The 17,413-nt window shown below is 38.7% G+C and overlaps 1 protein-coding gene across 1 annotated transcript in view; it reads right to left on the reverse strand.

The window, feature by feature from the left end:
• The window catches only part of LOC113047764 (exocyst complex component 4-like), a 91,796-nt gene that overhangs the window by 3,839 nt on the left and 70,544 nt on the right, over positions 1-17,413 (reverse strand). Inside the window, exons 12-14 of the mRNA XM_026209039.1 lie at positions 12,023-12,159; positions 10,459-10,614; positions 8,348-8,526 (exon numbers count right to left, since the gene is read on the reverse strand). Of these exons, the coding sequence (XP_026064824.1) occupies positions 8,348-8,526; positions 10,459-10,614; positions 12,023-12,159 (472 nt within the window). The remainder of the gene's footprint in view (positions 1-8,347; positions 8,527-10,458; positions 10,615-12,022; positions 12,160-17,413) is intronic.

Below are 17,413 nucleotides of genomic sequence, written 5' to 3' on the forward strand. Positions count from 1 at the left end.
ATAACCTTATGACCTTATTTAGTCTATGGAACAAAAAATAAGAGCTTTTGAAGAATGTTAATACTGCTATTTTCCATACAATGAAGGCAGATGGAGATACCTTGTGTTAAGATGAGATGTGTCTGGTTTGAGGATAATTATACCAAATGGCATTGCTTCTTGCGAGTCTCATAATCAAGGTTTAATATGTTGAATAGGCATATATTCAACAATAAGGTTCAACAGAATTGGCAGAGGTGATGAAGCTTATGAGTAGGGCTGCTCCATTATGGCAAAAATCATAATCGCAATTTTTTTAACACGATTATGATTGGCCACATGATCAAAAGGTTGTTATAACATCTACACTTTAGATACCTGCAAAATTTCACAATTTTCAAAAAAAATACTAGGGTAACTCATGATTAAAAATGATTAAAAAATAATCAAACAGACATAACCCTAATACGAAAAAAAGAATAAAAAATATCAAAGGACAAATACAACGGAGTAAGATAAAAATTAAACAAACAGTGCTTTAAGTTTCTTATGCAAGTCTAAAGTATTTAGGTAATTACAGAAATGGAATAAATCAAATGTAAAATAAAACAGCATAGTCTTTACAGTAAAAATGTAACTTGATTTGTTTCTTATTATAAGAAGTCCTATAGTTGAGAGCAGTAAGTGATTTTCTCTGTGTCTTTTTTTGTTTGATTAATATAAAGCACACAGCCCACAGCAGGAATATTAGTCACTTTAAGAGCTGCGTGTTTTCATTCTCAACTGTTTACGTTCAATTAAGACATAAAAGACAAGGGTTTACATGCAGCTGGCATGCACCTAAAGCTAAAAGTTCACTTGTCCGTGTTCTGTTCCATGTAGGAGTGCATGCACAGAAAGCTGAGGAACAGCACAAGTTCTCTTTCGCTCTTTTAAAAACACAAATAAATATAATTATCATTAATAAATCAAGCATGTCCCATTTTGCGAAAGTCACGTTACATGATTTTACTGATTTGCATGTGAAGTTTGGGGTTTTGTCTTGATTATTGTATTTTCATAATCTTTGGAGGCCGAAATCTAAACTATATTTTGATTATTTGCACAGCTCTATTTATGACAATTAAGATTGACTTTAATTCGACTTTAATTATATTTAATAATATTTTTAAATATAATTTTTAAACAAAGCTAATACAAACTACTTCACAGCTCTCACTTTTGCACAGCCAGCCAAAGTAAAACTGTACAACCAGTTGGGTGCAACCGAAAAATGCTGTTTATTTAAGCCAGTTCATCGTTTTAGTGAAATCTAGAACTTAGCTTTTCATAAACAGCATGATCCAGACATCCGGAGTGTACTCCAAATGCAAAGGGAGTCAATGAGGCACGCCAGTTAACCTGCATGTTTGGATTATGCAGTTAGTGTGAATTCCATACATGTGCAGAGCTGGTTGTCAAGTAGTGTGTTTGTTGCCACATTAGTGCTCATGTATACACATGCCAACTTGTCAGTAAACGAGTGAGTGCAGTGGCATGTGGCAAAGCATAGCTGCTCAGCTGAAACTCTGTGTGTGCCAGGACCCCCTGCCCCAGACTTCCCACTGGGGGTGCAAGAGAGAGGTGGAGCCTGCTGTCCATCGCCTCCAAGCTCGTCCTGCCGCGATGGCATAATCAAGGATGCGCCCCATGAGGCCGTTCATTTAGCCGCAAACAGACTTACTGAACGTCGTCTTCTGTCTTCCTTTAACTTATAGGCTTTTAAATTTCTTTTATCAGAGGCTGTGTGCTTGCGTAGATGTGTGCCCGTGTGTTGAGCTCGTCCAATTATTTTCCAATCCTATCTCGCCTAAGCGTCTGTTCAATGCCATCTGTAAGAGGGTGGCACTCATGAAGACACAGAGTGAACGAGAGAGTGGAGATCAATCATTTGCTGATGCCCTTCTTCACGGCTACGTCCCACTGGCTGTCAGGGTGAAATTTAAGCTCAAAAACTGCTGTTGAAAAACGGCATCATTTTGCCGCACACCTCCCACCGGCTGTTAAACACAGCGCTGTAATAAACAAGATATCTGACCTCTGCGGCAGAGGAGGGAGAGGGAGACAGAGAGATAGTAAGAGAGACAGAAGCTTCATGAATGATGCATGTGATTGGCTGAGAGCGTTAATTATTTGGCTGCAGTAACAGCGGTGACATCTGCATGGGGAGAGACAAGCTCTGTCTGCTGGCGACCTTTGACCTCACTGTGTCAGCACTACAACTTGTCAGCTAAGCCTTCAGGACAGGACTTGAGAGGAGGGAGAAAGAACGGAAAAATGAGTGGGTGTCTTCAGTTAAACCTATTCCAGAAATTAACGTGTGTCTGTGTGTATCCACACACATTATGCTAATAAATGGAAAGCAGACCTTTACTGTTGGCGATAAAGGTACTTTAAGAAAAACTCCAAAACGAAGAGATCACTTGACCCAAGACTCGCTCTTTCTTTGGCACTAAAGGCTATAAATGCTCAAAGCTCCGCATCGGTTTCTGTGATATGAGAGAGTTGAATTTTCTGAGAGCTATGGGAAGATGGATTTTGAAGCGTGTGAAAGGAAGAGGGTTGTTTCGACAACAATTTTCAAGAGTTTTTTTGTGTTTTGTCTGTCTAGCCTATGTGGGTATGAGGTGGTAAAAGGATTTGTTCGAAGGCAGAAGGGCAATGGTCAGAGAACAACTCTTGAGATAAAACTCCACCTGTGGCTAAAACACCTTTAAGGAAACTTAAGTTCACTCGGCTGCCATATTTTCTAGTTATGCGAGTATAGCTCATATTTACTTGAAGAAAGAATAGTGAGCAGTGCCGTTTTTTCCCCATTTATTTCTCTACAAATAGTCTGTCTCTTTCTCCTTATACCATCCCTGCTGGGTGTTCCTGCTCCTCCTGATACTATTGACCGTTTTGACCCATGATTTTGCTTTATTTAATTTTAAAGCCAGAACGAGAGAAGTGATGTTAGTTAGAGTTGAAATCTGACTGTTGCCAGCCGCATAATTTTGTGTGGATTTTGGGATGTAAAAAACACATTTTTATTCAGTAAAATTACATTTTTATTCAGCAAAGTACATTTACTCAGTAAGTATGCTGAATAAATGTACTTTGATCGAAGTCATGTGCACAAATAATTTGTTCAGAAAAGCAAATAACATCTCAAATGTTGGAGCAAAAGCCTGTTATCGGAATGATTGGCCATTATTACCTTCAAGAAAAGAAAAGTCTGACACATTGTCACTCCTGACATAAGCCACCAATCACTAGTACCAATCTGCTCGCTCTAAACAGCGAGTAATGCATTCTCTTTAGTAAAAAAGCCATAGTGGCTTTTGCTTTTACTTTTTTTTTAAAGATGTCTTGAGAAAACGGGGAGAGAGATAAATTTGAGGATTGCGTTACGAAAAGATCCCAGATGAGCAATGAGAGACAAACCCTCAATTGTCTTCATGTCCAATCAAAGCCCATCGATTTCTACGCAAACAGCAGATCCAAGACTGAAGAACATATCCTAGTGCCAAATCAAATTTAGATTACATTAAGATTCAACACCATGACGCTAAAGAGAAGGATTAACACATGCACTTTATCGCAGGCGTCCGAGTGTTTGTTTTAGCAGAGACTGAAGGGATGGAGGTCGAGCAATATAAAACGGATTAAACTCATTGAGACAGCTACTGTTGGAAAAACTTCCAGACGTTTTTGTGGAATACTTCTAGCGCACAAAAACGCCACACAAGGGTGGTCACAGTGCATGAAGGATGTCTCTTCCTGACAGTGGGCCTGCGTTTTTAAAAAGACAAGGGCAACAGAGCTCTTTCTCTTTCACTGTCTAGGAACTCTCTTCACTTGATCCACTTCAAAGCTCAGTCTCTGGTGGTGAGACAGAGACGCTGTTTAATCTCCCCCACATTACACTGGCAAACGTGTATTAGTCTGCAAGACAAGACAGGAGAAAATGACTTGTTCATACCTGACTGGCTCCATAATATAAAATCCAATTTGAGGGGGGTACAGAGATAAGGGCTTCCGTCGGCGACGGTCCCATCAGCTCAGCAAACACTAAATAATGAACAATGCTGAAGCTGTCCCACCATGATAAAACACTCCATTACGGCTTCTGCACAGAACTAATGGTAATTACAGCACGTCCTCCACCGCGCTCTTATTGAATTTTTATCTGCTCCGGACACGAGTCGCTCTGAAGCAGTCTTTACCCAAAAAACTGAAATAACAATAGTTTTAAAATAGCTTATTTACAGATCGAAGTGAAAGAAGTGGAGGAAATTCTGAAGGTTTTGTGTGAAGTTTCACCAAAGTGGCCGCGCTGACGTCAGAAATCCAGCGCTAAAGTTTCATTGAAGTTTAGAAACCGAACATTCTAAATTTAACTCAAGTCACTGTAACAATTTATGTAAAAACATAATTCTTTTTTTGAACTAATAAACTATATTCTATCAGTTACGATGAACCGGCAAAATACAGATGGGCACACAATGAGGTCCAAAAGTTGGGAAACATTGGGATTAAAAAAACAAAACAACAAAAAAAAAAACCCTGTTGTGACTTAAAATTAATGAGAAATATTGCTTCAATTTCATATTTAGCTTAAAACTTATATTAAAATAAATATTTAAAAATCTTATTATTACTTAAATTAATTAAAATGTAATGAAAAATCAATTAATGGAAAAAATGCAAAAATGTTATTTAAATATAGAATTCAATATAAGTTTTTAAATAATTACAAATAAAATTAAAGCTGCAAGCAGCGATGAACGGGCCCTCGCACCCGGGCTCACCGGCAGCGAGTGGCTTTAGTTAATAGGTGAACGGTGAGAAATATGCGTTTAAACTCATAAATATAAGTAGAATATATCAATGTTTATTCCATATATGTGCCAATCTTCCTGTTGCCAGCAGGTGGCGCTATCATTATAATGGAATATTGGCCTTCAGATGTGTTCAGGGCAGGACTTTTATCGAACATGTGAGGTTTGGGGAGGATTGGACATTTTATGCCTGAGTTACAACAACATCCTTTTTCATGGCGAAACAATGAAATTTGTCAGGCCGCCATGGACACGACCTTTAACGAAACCTCAAGATCTTCGCAATTTAAGATCGCAAAAGGCTTTAGATTACACTGACCAAGTTTGGTGTTAATCTGAATAAATATCTAGGAGGAGTTCGTTAAAGTACAATCCCTGAAAATGGCCAAAACAACACTAATTTTGCATAGAAAATTCCAAATAACTGACTTCCTGTTGGGATTCGGACTTCGTACCAAGATACTTTTTCGTAGATATTGGTGTGTTACATGTGTGTACCGATTTTTGTACATGTAGGTGAAACATAGCTCAAGGCGCACTCCGTTTAAAGTGTATACGCACTCCGTTGAAAGTGTATAGGTGGCGCTATTGAGCCATTTTGCCACACTCGATGGAATATTGGCCTTCAGATCTGTCCAGGCCAGGACCCTTATCACACAAGTGAAGTTTGGGCAAGATCGGACATTTTATGCCTGAGTTATAACATCTTTTATTCCCATGGCGAGACATTGAACTTCATCACGGCGCCATGGACACACCTTTTAACAAAAACTCAAGATCTTCACAACTAAACATCACACAGGTCTTTAGATTAGACTGACCACAAAAAAGACATTGATGTCATAAAATTTCAAGGAGTAGTTTGTCGCAGTGTAAAATATGTAACTTCCTGTTGCCAATAGGTGGCGCTATGACTATAACTGAATATTGGCATGTAGATCTGTTCAGGTCAAGAGTCTTATCCAACATGTGAAGTTTGGGGCAGATTGGACATTGTATGTCTGAGTTACAGCAACTTCCTTTTTCATGGCGAAACATCGAAATTTGTCAGGCCGCCATGGACCCGCCCTTTAACGAAACCTCAAGTCCTTCGCAATTTATTATCGCAAAGGGCTTTAGATTACACTGACCAAGTTTGGTGTTGATCTGAATAAATGTCTAGGAGGAGTTCGTTAAAGTACAACCCCTGAAAATGGCAAAAACAACAGCAATTTTGAAGGGAAAATTCAAAATAACCGACTTCCTGTTGGGATCCGGATTTCGTACCAAGAGACTTTTTTGTAGGTATTGGAGTGTTACATGTGTGTACCAATTTTTGTACATGTACGTGAAACATAGCTCGAGGCGCACTCCGTTTAAAGTGTATACGCACTCCGTTGAAAGTGTATAGGTGGCGCTATTGAGCCATTTTGCCACACTCGATGGAATATTGGCCTTCAGATCTGTCCAGGCCAGGACCCTTATCACACAAGTGAAGTTTGGGCAAGATCGGACATTTTATGCCTGAGTTATAACATCTTTTATTCCCATGGCGAGACATTGAACTTCATCACGGCGCCATGGACACACCTTTTAACAAAAACTCAAGATCTTCACAACTAAACATCACACAGGTCTTTAGATTAGACTGACCACAAAAAAGACATTGATGTCATAAAATTTCAAGGAGTAGTTTGTCGCAGTGTAAAATATGTCACTTCCTGTTGCCAATAGGTGGCGCTATGACTATAACTGAATATTGGCATGTAGATCTGTTCAGGTCAAGAGTCTTATCCAACATGTGAAGTTTGGGGCAGATTGGACATTGTATGTCTGAGTTACAGCAACTTCCTTTTTCATGGCGAAACATCGAAATTTGTCAGGCCGCCATGGACCCGCCCTTTAACGAAACCTCAAGTCCTTCGCAATTTATTATCGCAAAGGGCTTTAGATTACACTGACCAAGTTTGGTGTTGATCTGAATAAATGTCTAGGAGGAGTTCGTTAAAGTACAACCCCTGAAAATGGCAAAAACAACAGAAATTTTGAAGGGAAAATTCAAAATAACCGACTTCCTGTTGGGATCCGGATTTCGTACCAAGAGACTTTTTTGTAGGTATTGGAGTGTTACATGTGTGTACCAATTTTTGTACATGTACGTGAAACATAGCTCGAGGCGCACTCCGTTGAAAGTGTATAGGTGGCGCTATAGAGCCATTCTGCCACACCCGGTGGAATATTGGCCTGAAGATCTGTTCAGGCCAGGACTCTTATCACACATGTGAAGTTTGGGGAAGATCGGACATCTTATGCCTGAGTTATAACATCTTTTATTCGCATGGCGAGACATCGAACTTCGTCGCGGCGCCATGAACAAGCCTTTTAACGAAAACTCAAGATCTTCACAACTGAACATCGCACAGGCCTTTAGATTAGACTGACCACAAAAAAGACATTGATGTCATAAAATTTCTAGGAGTAGTTCGTCGCAGCGTAAAATATGTCACTTCCTGTTGCCAATAGGTGGCGCTATGACTATAACTGAATATGGGCATGTCAATCTGTTCAGGTTCGGAGTCTCATCAAACATGTGAAGTTTGGGGCAGATTGGTCATTGTATGTGTGAGTTATAGCAACTTCATTTTTCATGGCGAATCATCGAAATTCGCCAGGCCGCCACGGACATGCCCTTCAACGAAAAGTCAGGATCTTCGCAATTTAACATCGCAAAGGCCTTTAGATTAGGCATACCAAATTTGGTGTTGATTTGAAGAACTCTCTAGGAGGAGTTCGTTAAAATACAACACATGGAAATGACCAAAATTACACAAAATATGCTCATAATATTAAAAATAACCGACTTCCTGTTGGGTTTAGAATTTCGCTCCAAGAGTCTTTTTTGTAGGTATTGGTGTGTTACATATGTGTGCCAATTTTCGTGCATGTACGTGAAACATAGCTGGAAGGCTGTTGATTTTCTTGGTATAGGTGGCGCTGTCGAGCCATTTTGCCACACCCTCTTCTGAATCCTATATCAGACGAAAATTTTCACCAGGTTTGACGAGTGTGCAAAGTTTCATGACTTTTTGAGCATGTTAAAGTCCTCAAAAATGCGATTCATTCGGGAGAAGAAGAAGAAGAAGAAGAATAATAATAATAAAAAACAAAGCAGATACAAGAGGGTCCTCGCACCTCGGTGCTCGGGCCCTAAAAACTAATAAAACTGTAACTGGAAACACACAGTCAGCTCAAGGATTAAGGAAAACCCTTACTACTTTAAATAAATTAATAAAAAATACATTATTACAATTATTATTACTATTAAAAAGTGCACATACCAAATACCAGATACTAAAAAGCAAGTTCATTTTCCAGTTCAACTTATCACTTAACAAAATGTTTTATGATAATATAATTTGTAAAGAAAAACAAAATGAGCAAACTTTTTGACTCACAATACATTGTGACATGCACTTTACAGCTGAACAAACTTCTAGCCAAACACATACACACACACACACACTCACTGGAGCTAAGGGGTAGGTTGCTGAAGAAGCCCCTGAGGCGGGTGGCGAGCCACTCCATGCTCTCCTGCAGGTTAGCCAGTGCCTTCAGATCACTGACGTCCCTCAGAATCTCATTCTGAGGAATCAGCTTATCACCCAGATTCCCCGTCAACACCTCAGACTCCTTGGCAAACGCTGCCCTGTGAGAGACAGGTGGAGAAACAAATGAACATTTCCAGCTTAAAACAAAAACAGACTTCTTTTCAGTCGTTATTCCATATTGCTTGCTGAAGGTGGTCATGGAGTCATTACAGACAGCTCAACACAACCGAATTGTCGGTGGTGGACATTAATTCAACCAGTGCTTAGAAGTGAAAAGATCTGTAAAGGTGTGCAATTTTCTAAAGATACTTTCAAAGCAAAAATACTTCTAATAATGATAATAATAATGAGCAACAATAGATAATCTATTAGTACTGTCCCTCCCTAATAATTTTTATATATATAAAATGTGTAATATGATCACAAAAAATAAATAAATAAATATATATATATATATATATATTTTTTTTTTTTTGTGATCATATTACACATTGTTCCTTTAAATTAAACTTGTAAAAAAAAAAAGGAAAAGTGGACAGTAATTGGAAATATTTTTTTGCAAATACCATTTTAATGCATTCTCTTCACACATTAGTCTTTAAGAGAGTTTGTGTGTGTGTTTCATATGTTTTGATATTGTTATATATCATTTGATAATATTATTTATAATACGTTTTTATTGTTGTTTTTGTTTGTTAATGTATATCCCAATATCCCATAATGTATTCCCAATTATTAGTAATTTATTTTCTGTGTTTCTAAACTTAAGGATGTTCCCTTTAACTGGCACATACATTGCACATTTTGCTTTTTTATCAATATTATTTAAGTGATCCTCATTCGCATAATTATTTAGAGATGTGAAAGAGATGAGGACCATCCAAGCTGGAGGGTGTAATAACAATATCTCGGTGTTTTATTGGTGCAGCCTCAGCACTGGACATGATACCCAGCGTTCCTTTACTCTTATTCTCATAACCATAGCAGCAGCTGATGCTTAGCTTCACAGGCAATGGGAATGATGCTCATGGAAATCTATAAAGTCAGCATTTTCGTTGACCTCCTCCTCTACAAGTCTGTGATGAATCTGGGAGAAAGAAATCCACAAGGCTCATTTCTGAGCTCTGTGAAAATTCTTAAGATAAAATGAATCATCTATTTGATGGGAGACTTTTTAACAAGCTTTTATCGCTCTGTATAGGATTGCCATACATGTGGCGTAATCCCTCTTTAGTTGATGAAACTGTCAGGGTCGTTTATATGATAAAAGCCTCCTGCTCGCTGACTGTGCTTAGCTTCAACAGGTCGGCTAGATTGGATTTTTCGGTCCCACATAAACAGTTCATTTGTTTATTGTACAATTGCAGGCCATGGCACATCCAAACCGACGGGTGAACATTTTGAGGCCAGTTATGTTAAAAAGAAGGGCCTCTCTCCCTCTCGTCCAATCACCGTTTTCCTCATACTTGTGTCTTCTTTAATTCAAGGGTGCACTTGGGAGGAAAAGGGAGAAAGGTAGGGAGATAGAGCGAGCAAGTGAATTGAAAACAGAATTGCGCGTGTGTTTGGGACGCTGGAATGTTCCGGCAGATAGTGTGGTTGCCTGCAGTTGAATTTGTTCTTGTTCACAGATGACTGCTGAGGCTATAACGGCCAGATTTCATCCTCTGTAACACAGCACACAAGCAGAATACCGAATTGCTTTGTCAGTGTCTAAAAATAACCTTCATTTCCGACGAAGGGCAGAAAACCCAAATGCAATTTCTGGCGTTAAAAACGGATTGAGTACATACAGTAAATGTGTTTATCGATCTCTTTACAGGACGTAGAGACCTGTGGATCTGTGTTACACAGCACATATCCCCCAGTGTCTCTGACTGTGTGTTAGCTTGCCTGGATGTGTGCTGATAGGAGTTGTGCGAGTGTGTTTGTATATACTGCGTGCTCTGTGATGAATCTGTGTGGTGATCTCATATTGGGGACAGTGTGTATTTGTATGTATGTGTGTGTGTATTGGCATGTGCTCTCACCGTGTGAAATCCTCTTCTTCTTCTCTCTTCTGTCGGAGCTGTCTGGGTTGGGTCATGCTGGCCCAGTTGGGCAGAGACTGCAGCAGGCGGCTGATGTCTTCATCTTTAGCCCAGGACGCACTGATGGTTAGCTTCTCCTCGCACTGTACGACACCCCTACACACACACACACACACGTCTCAAAACCACTTTAGGATTAAAATAAACTAATTACATTTTGAGAAAATAGAAATCTCATTAAAAAAATGCATATCTAAAATGAAAATATAATATAGTATAATATATTAACTCAGCTCGACTGAATAATGTGAACCGGAAACGTGTTAAACACTTCCCTGACATGTTATATAATCTTTCTCAGATCATAAGTTAATGTACACTGCAATAGTTAAAATTACTATTGAATATATTTAAATGTTCATTATCTAATGATTTACTAAGTACTATATAATGATGTTGTCAACGCCTTGGAAATGGAAGTTTGCATAAAGTGTGATGAAACGCTGCGTAAAAAGCTAAATTAAGAACAAAGTCTATGATTGGCTCGGGGATTGGACATGCTCCATTTCACTTCACGTCTGAAAAAGTGGCAAAATACGATAAGTTCGGCTAAATGTCTTCAGTATTGCATAAGCGGTTGTGCACTGGATGACAGCTGAACAAGGTTCCACAGAAGAGTTTGGATGATGCAGAGAGGCAGACGAGAGCACGGATGAATGAACGGTTATTGTCTGCAGTGTGTAGATTTATTGAACAGATCATGTAGAACGTAATGCAGTGCGTTTCACTCATCTTATGGATGAGAAAGAGGGAGACAGCAAAGAAAGAAAGACAGCGAAGGAGACACAAAAAAGTGACGGATTGGTAGCATGTGATTATTGTGCAAGGAAACGGCTGCCTCTTCACTTTCTACCCATGATTGAGCTCAGTTCAGACTCACATACAGACACACGCACACACACATTTCACTTAAACACTCGAGCAGACCAATCATCCGATGTTTCTAATACCAAGGTTTTTGAAAATCCATGGACTCTCCGGGATCTGTGAAGGTACTGCAGGGAGCAGACAGAATTTTCTTCATTTTAAAGACATTTCGAACTACTTTAATGACCATTAATTCATAAATTTGAGGCTTTATGCAATTTAAAAAATTTAAGATAATGTTCTTCATAAAAATAATCACATTCAGTGTGGTTTTGACTCACTAATCAGAAACGCCTTATAATTGTCACTCGTTCTGGAACCAGACAACACTGGTCAAGCTATGTTTTTGATTCACCAAGAACCACTACATAGGACTCACTCATTCAAGAACAAGACTACATTGGTCATGCTGTATGTTTTTGTTTCACTGAGAAGAAAAACCACTTTATTAGATTTATTTGGTCACACATCGGACTAAACTGGTCACTATACATGTTCTTTCTGCATGCAGCACACCAGGACAATTCGACAATAAGAGATTTATTGCTATTATGCTGCAGTACATGTACTTTTTATTGAATCACACTGAATACAGACAACACACTCACATTCACACAGTTAAAAAAAATCTCATTACCTGTATGCAGTATTGCAGATCTCTTTGTACTCTTTAAGCTTGACACAAACCATCTCCAGGAACTGGTTGGAGTATGCACTGAGGTCCTGCATCAGACTCATTAAATCCTGAATGGACTTCTCCACAACCACAGTGCTCTGAAAACACAAGCAAACACACACTCAGTATGATACACTCTGAAGTCAGGCCATCACCTCTATACGTTTTTTATGATACAGATGATTGCTTTAGAGACGGTTAATGTCGCTGTTGTTAAGGTGAAGGGGAGGTTCTGGTCTGAGGTCAGGGTTGAGTTTGAGGATGACCAATCCAGACGCCCTCTATAAAAGACATCGATAGACTACAAAATGCTGCAGTCTATCTGCTCAAGTGCTCACTTTTGAGCAAATACGTCAAATAGCCCGAAAAACAAACACAGTCAAACCCTCCATTCACATGTCAGAGCCAGACACCCTTTTGCTGTAGATGAAGCGTGACGATACAGAAACATATGAAATTGGTTATTATTGAAATCTGTGGCAATGACAAACCTCTACACATCCAAATCCTTCAAGCACTTCCTCTTCCTCAAACACTTCTTACCATTTAACAGTTTTGCTTTGCCATCAAAGCTAAGGACGATAACAGCAGAACAACTTTCCCCTTGAACAGAACAGAAGCCTGGGCACGAAAAAGGGCCACGTTTTAAACACTGTGAAGGGCCAAAACAAAAGAGTGAGTGTTAGCATAGCTATCAACATTTGGCTGTGGTTCTAACGCCAGCAGTGACTGACTGAAAGTGACAGCGATCGTTAGCACCGCATTGGCAACCGTGCTGCCTAATGCACCGAATCATAGCTTCCTTGTGGCATTGGCACAAATGTTCTGTTTAATTGGACTCAGCACTAACTCAATCCAGCCACATTGTATCCCATCCTGCCCAGCAGGGGGCAACAGCGAGTGCCCCGAGTATTTTGTTCTTATTAGCGGAATGCTGCACATTTGACGTACAATCTGCTAATACACATATCAATGCCTGCTGTTTGTGCCCCCCGCCTGAGCGCTGGGGGTGGAGAGCGAGGTAATGATCCGTGGCACTGCCCTGGCCCGTTGAGCTCTCTAGCAGTCAACTGCACCAGGGAACTGAGGGGGGTGGAGGGGAAATGACTCAGCAGGGGAACGCTAGCCTTCAAAGCTGTGCCCCTGGTCAAACTGGAACAAGTCCATCAATGCCATAGTGTTCGATTATGTGTGTGAACGAGTGTCTGGAAAAGATAGGCATGGTCACTGGGAAATGAGCACAGAACATACATATCAGTATTTTGATGATAATCAATATATGCATATATACATACACGCACATATATATGTGTATATATATATTTAAACTGCATGCATATATATATATATATTCAAATTAAAGGGGGAAAAAAATTATATACATTTTCAGCATTTTTATGCCATTTTATATATACAGTGTGTGTGTGTGTGTGTGTGTGTGTGTGTGTGTGTGTATAACAAATTCTATTTTGTATATTTTATATAGTGTATTTCCATAGTTTTCATAATTTAATGGTATTTGATATGGACGGATGGACAGACAGAGATATAGATAAAATATACATGTAAAGTACACATTAAGATGGACTTATATTTAATAATTTAATTGATTTATATTCACCAAACACACACAATTTTGCCTATATATATATTTTTTTTCACTTGAATCATTGGCAATGCATGAAATGCAACACAGACGTAAGAGTAATGATGAACGAATCAAAACTACTACAGATAGACAGACAGACTACAACCCTGTAAATGATGTTTGAATGAGCAAACATGTCTTCTCGTATAAGTCATAGTCGGTCATGATACAAGGAGTGATCGTTACACTTTTGTGGACTCTAGGAAAGTCTATAGCCAAATGAAAAAGTGGATTCAAATCACAGTCATTGTTTATGATGTTGGTTAGCTTTATATTAGCGACATGATCTATATTATTGAACAGATCATACATTTACGATATACTGTCCAGCCCTAATAAAAGCTACAGTGAGTGACCAGAGAAATATCATACTGAAAGCTGCAATATTTGGTCTCCCTCTCCCGATCTAATTTGTAAAGCTCAATATTTCCCAGTAAACAAACTCTCTAAGCTCCATTATTCAAGTAACAAATGCCCCAGCGCTCTGCGGCACATGTCTAATTCTCCTCATTTAACACACTCATTCGTCTTAGCCCCAGAAATCATTAAAAAGTAATCAAGCTCCAGAGAGAGAGAGAGAGAGAGAGAGGAGAGGAAAATAGATTTGAAGGATGGACAGAATCCTCACAAGTGAAACAGATAGACAGACGGCGAGAGCTTTTGAGAAAAATCAAACCAGCAGAGGTTCTCTTGTCTCATCGCAAGCAAAATCCTTCCTTTCAACTTAAATGTCACACTGTGCCATGGGAGGTTTAAGATCTGTCGAGGAAAATTTCCGCGTCTCCTGACCCATTCTTACTCCGCTCACACTACAGAACACCTTTGAAATCATTTTGGAGTACATCCAGCCTGGCTAGCCTTGATTACAGTCCTGCTTCTTTGTACGGAGGTGTTTAAAACGAGCAGAGCTGCTGGAGGGAGTGTTTGCTAATGGCAGAAGGTTTACCGCAGTATAAATGAAGAGAGTCATAATAATGAATGCTCAGCGCGCAGTGGGACTCGAGTGGTGAGCGTCAATAAGAGGGAAACACAACACGCAGTGAAGCGGAGAGAGAACTTAACGCACATGCCTAGGGACACTCAGAGGCCTGAGTGTGTGTGTGTGTGTGTATATACAAACACATCGCACTACAGGCTCTCTCTAACAGAATGCTAAGTAGAAAAGTGAGAGTTACAGCAGAGATGCCAGAGCTCTTCCGAATAGCTGCCAATAGTATCTAAATTTCTCACAGGAAGCTTTTTCCAATTTTTCAAGATGATGAGTAGTTTCAGCTCAGCTCCTAATCAATGTATAGACAAAAGTAATAATAATAATAATAATAATTATTATTATTATCATTTTTATTGTTTTATTATTATTATTATTATTATTATTATTCACTTACACCACTGAAGGACAAATATATAAACTTCTTAAAATTACCCATGTTTGCCTGTCTTACTGAAATAACCAGTAAAATCACATTAATGTGTATACTTTTTTACTTAATGTAAAAAAAAAAAAAAAAAAAAAATGTTGGAACAAACTACAAACAAATCATTATCCTTACATTTATTAAATCGAACATTCTACACATACTGTGTAACTAGATCATATTTAGCATATATGTACTGTACATAACTTTGATGTCAAAGTAGTTCTATATGTGAATTATTGAACAATATTTTTAATTTATTAATTATTACAGAATGAAGTGGGAAATAACTTAACTCTCAAAGAATGTGTAGTTTTTATTAAATATCAAGAAAAAAAAAATACATATATTAAAGTTGCATATTATGTTTTTATAATAAAATATATAAGAATTATTACATATCTATTAGGGCTGCCATTGGATTTCAGTTTTTAATCTAATTAATTACATGATGTGTTGATTAATTAATCTAAGTAATCACAAATTAAATTTTACTACAATTATTTAATGCTATTTTTGTGTTAAATTAGAAAGTATTAAGTGGACATCATAGGTTCATCTCCATTGCTTTTCCATTTTTAAAATTGTATTAATTTCCATACATTTTCTAGGCCTGGAAATCATAAAGTAAACACTTCCGGTTTTCCATGAACGTGAGAACTCAGATTCCTATTGAGAATGGATGACAAGCAGGTGGACAGATGTTGAGATGAGGCTGTGTGTTTGGAGGAGGTTCACGGGCCATGGGCTTTCCCCATTAATCCAGTTCTGACCCCATAGCACAGAGTTCAGAGCATTTAACCTGAACCGTTCCAGCACTTCAATTACACCACAACACACACACACCTACCTGCACCAGCCCATACCAGCAACCCATACATTTCTACATGGTGTGCATACACACAAACATGAGATTTGCAGAATTCATAGTAAATTAATGTGGTAGAACAATTTCTTGTGGTATCAGAAGTGTGACAACACATGCAGAAACACACCAGCCTCCAGGGTAAAGGAGTGTAATGCATAAGAAAGGCAGCGGTGCGACAGTTCATTCATCACTGTCAGTGTGACCGTACACCACTGAGACCCGCAGACATGCACACACGTGCCAACATGACCCTGCCACTCAACCGCAACACAGCCACTACTCAACTCTGGGGACAGATGCAGGATTTCGCTTCTGCATGTGTGTGTAATGCCTTGTTTAAAGGGTTAGTTCACACAAAAAGAAAATCCTGTCACTATTTATTCAATCACACATCATTCCAAATTGATATGCCTTTCTTTCCTCATTGGAGAATCAAAGGCAGAATGTTTACGTTGCTTTTTTTCCCCCAATACAATGAAAGTGAAATCTGACCGGGTTCATAAAAGCATTAAAAAAGTGGCCCATATGACTTTTGCACTATATATTCCAAATATGTTGAATTCAAACAATAGCTACAGATATTTAAAAATTCACATTTAAATATGTGAGCTGTAGCAGTTATATAGTAGTTTTTTTTTTTTTTTTTAAATAGGAAAAATACCTTTTTAGGTCATCACTTTTAATTTCTATTATTCTCTTTCCAGCCTCTATTATGGCTCTCAGCATTCTGCGTCTGACATTGTTTGAGTCTGACAGGACAAACACACAAGCGCAAACATGCATGACGTGTGTAACAACTAAATGTAAGCCTGTCATTTGTTCTAAAGTGAGGTGTGTGAGTGACAGGCTCGACCAGCCAAGAAAACCAAGTGGCAAAATAGCACCAGGACCGCACTTCCTGCTGTAAATCCGCTGGCAAAGGATTAAGCACGTTTTATTAGAAATGATTTAAATAAAGGCACACCGGCTCTCCATCTCTGGAGGAGAACTGATTACTGAACAAATGAATTCAGCAGAGTTCGATCCAAATGTAAATCCACGTTCAAAACAGCTGAGGGCCAATCTAAGGGCATAAACAAATGGGCGTTTATGGGCGTATGCATGTATACTAGCTTAATTTGAAGCTTCTTATCAAATCAAGGATGAATTTGGGCCAAAATACCATAGATTTTGAGTTACGGCCTATAAAGTTCCAACCTTGGACCTCCAAACTTCACTTAATTCACTCTTTCTTTCTTTCTTTTCCAGAGCTCTTCAAAGTCTTACTTCAGCATAATAATACAGGCCCACACATAAATCCATCATAAATGTAGCAGCTCTGAGATTTTTTATGTTTATTCCACACCCCTAAAATAGAGCCATATGGAGCTAATGGTGCAGAGAGGGGAAAAAACAGAAGGCAATGATATACACATTATCAT

Source organism: Carassius auratus, chromosome 29, assembly GCF_003368295.1.
Source record: "Carassius auratus strain Wakin chromosome 29, ASM336829v1, whole genome shotgun sequence".
Taxonomy (NCBI): domain Eukaryota; kingdom Metazoa; phylum Chordata; class Actinopteri; order Cypriniformes; family Cyprinidae; genus Carassius; species Carassius auratus.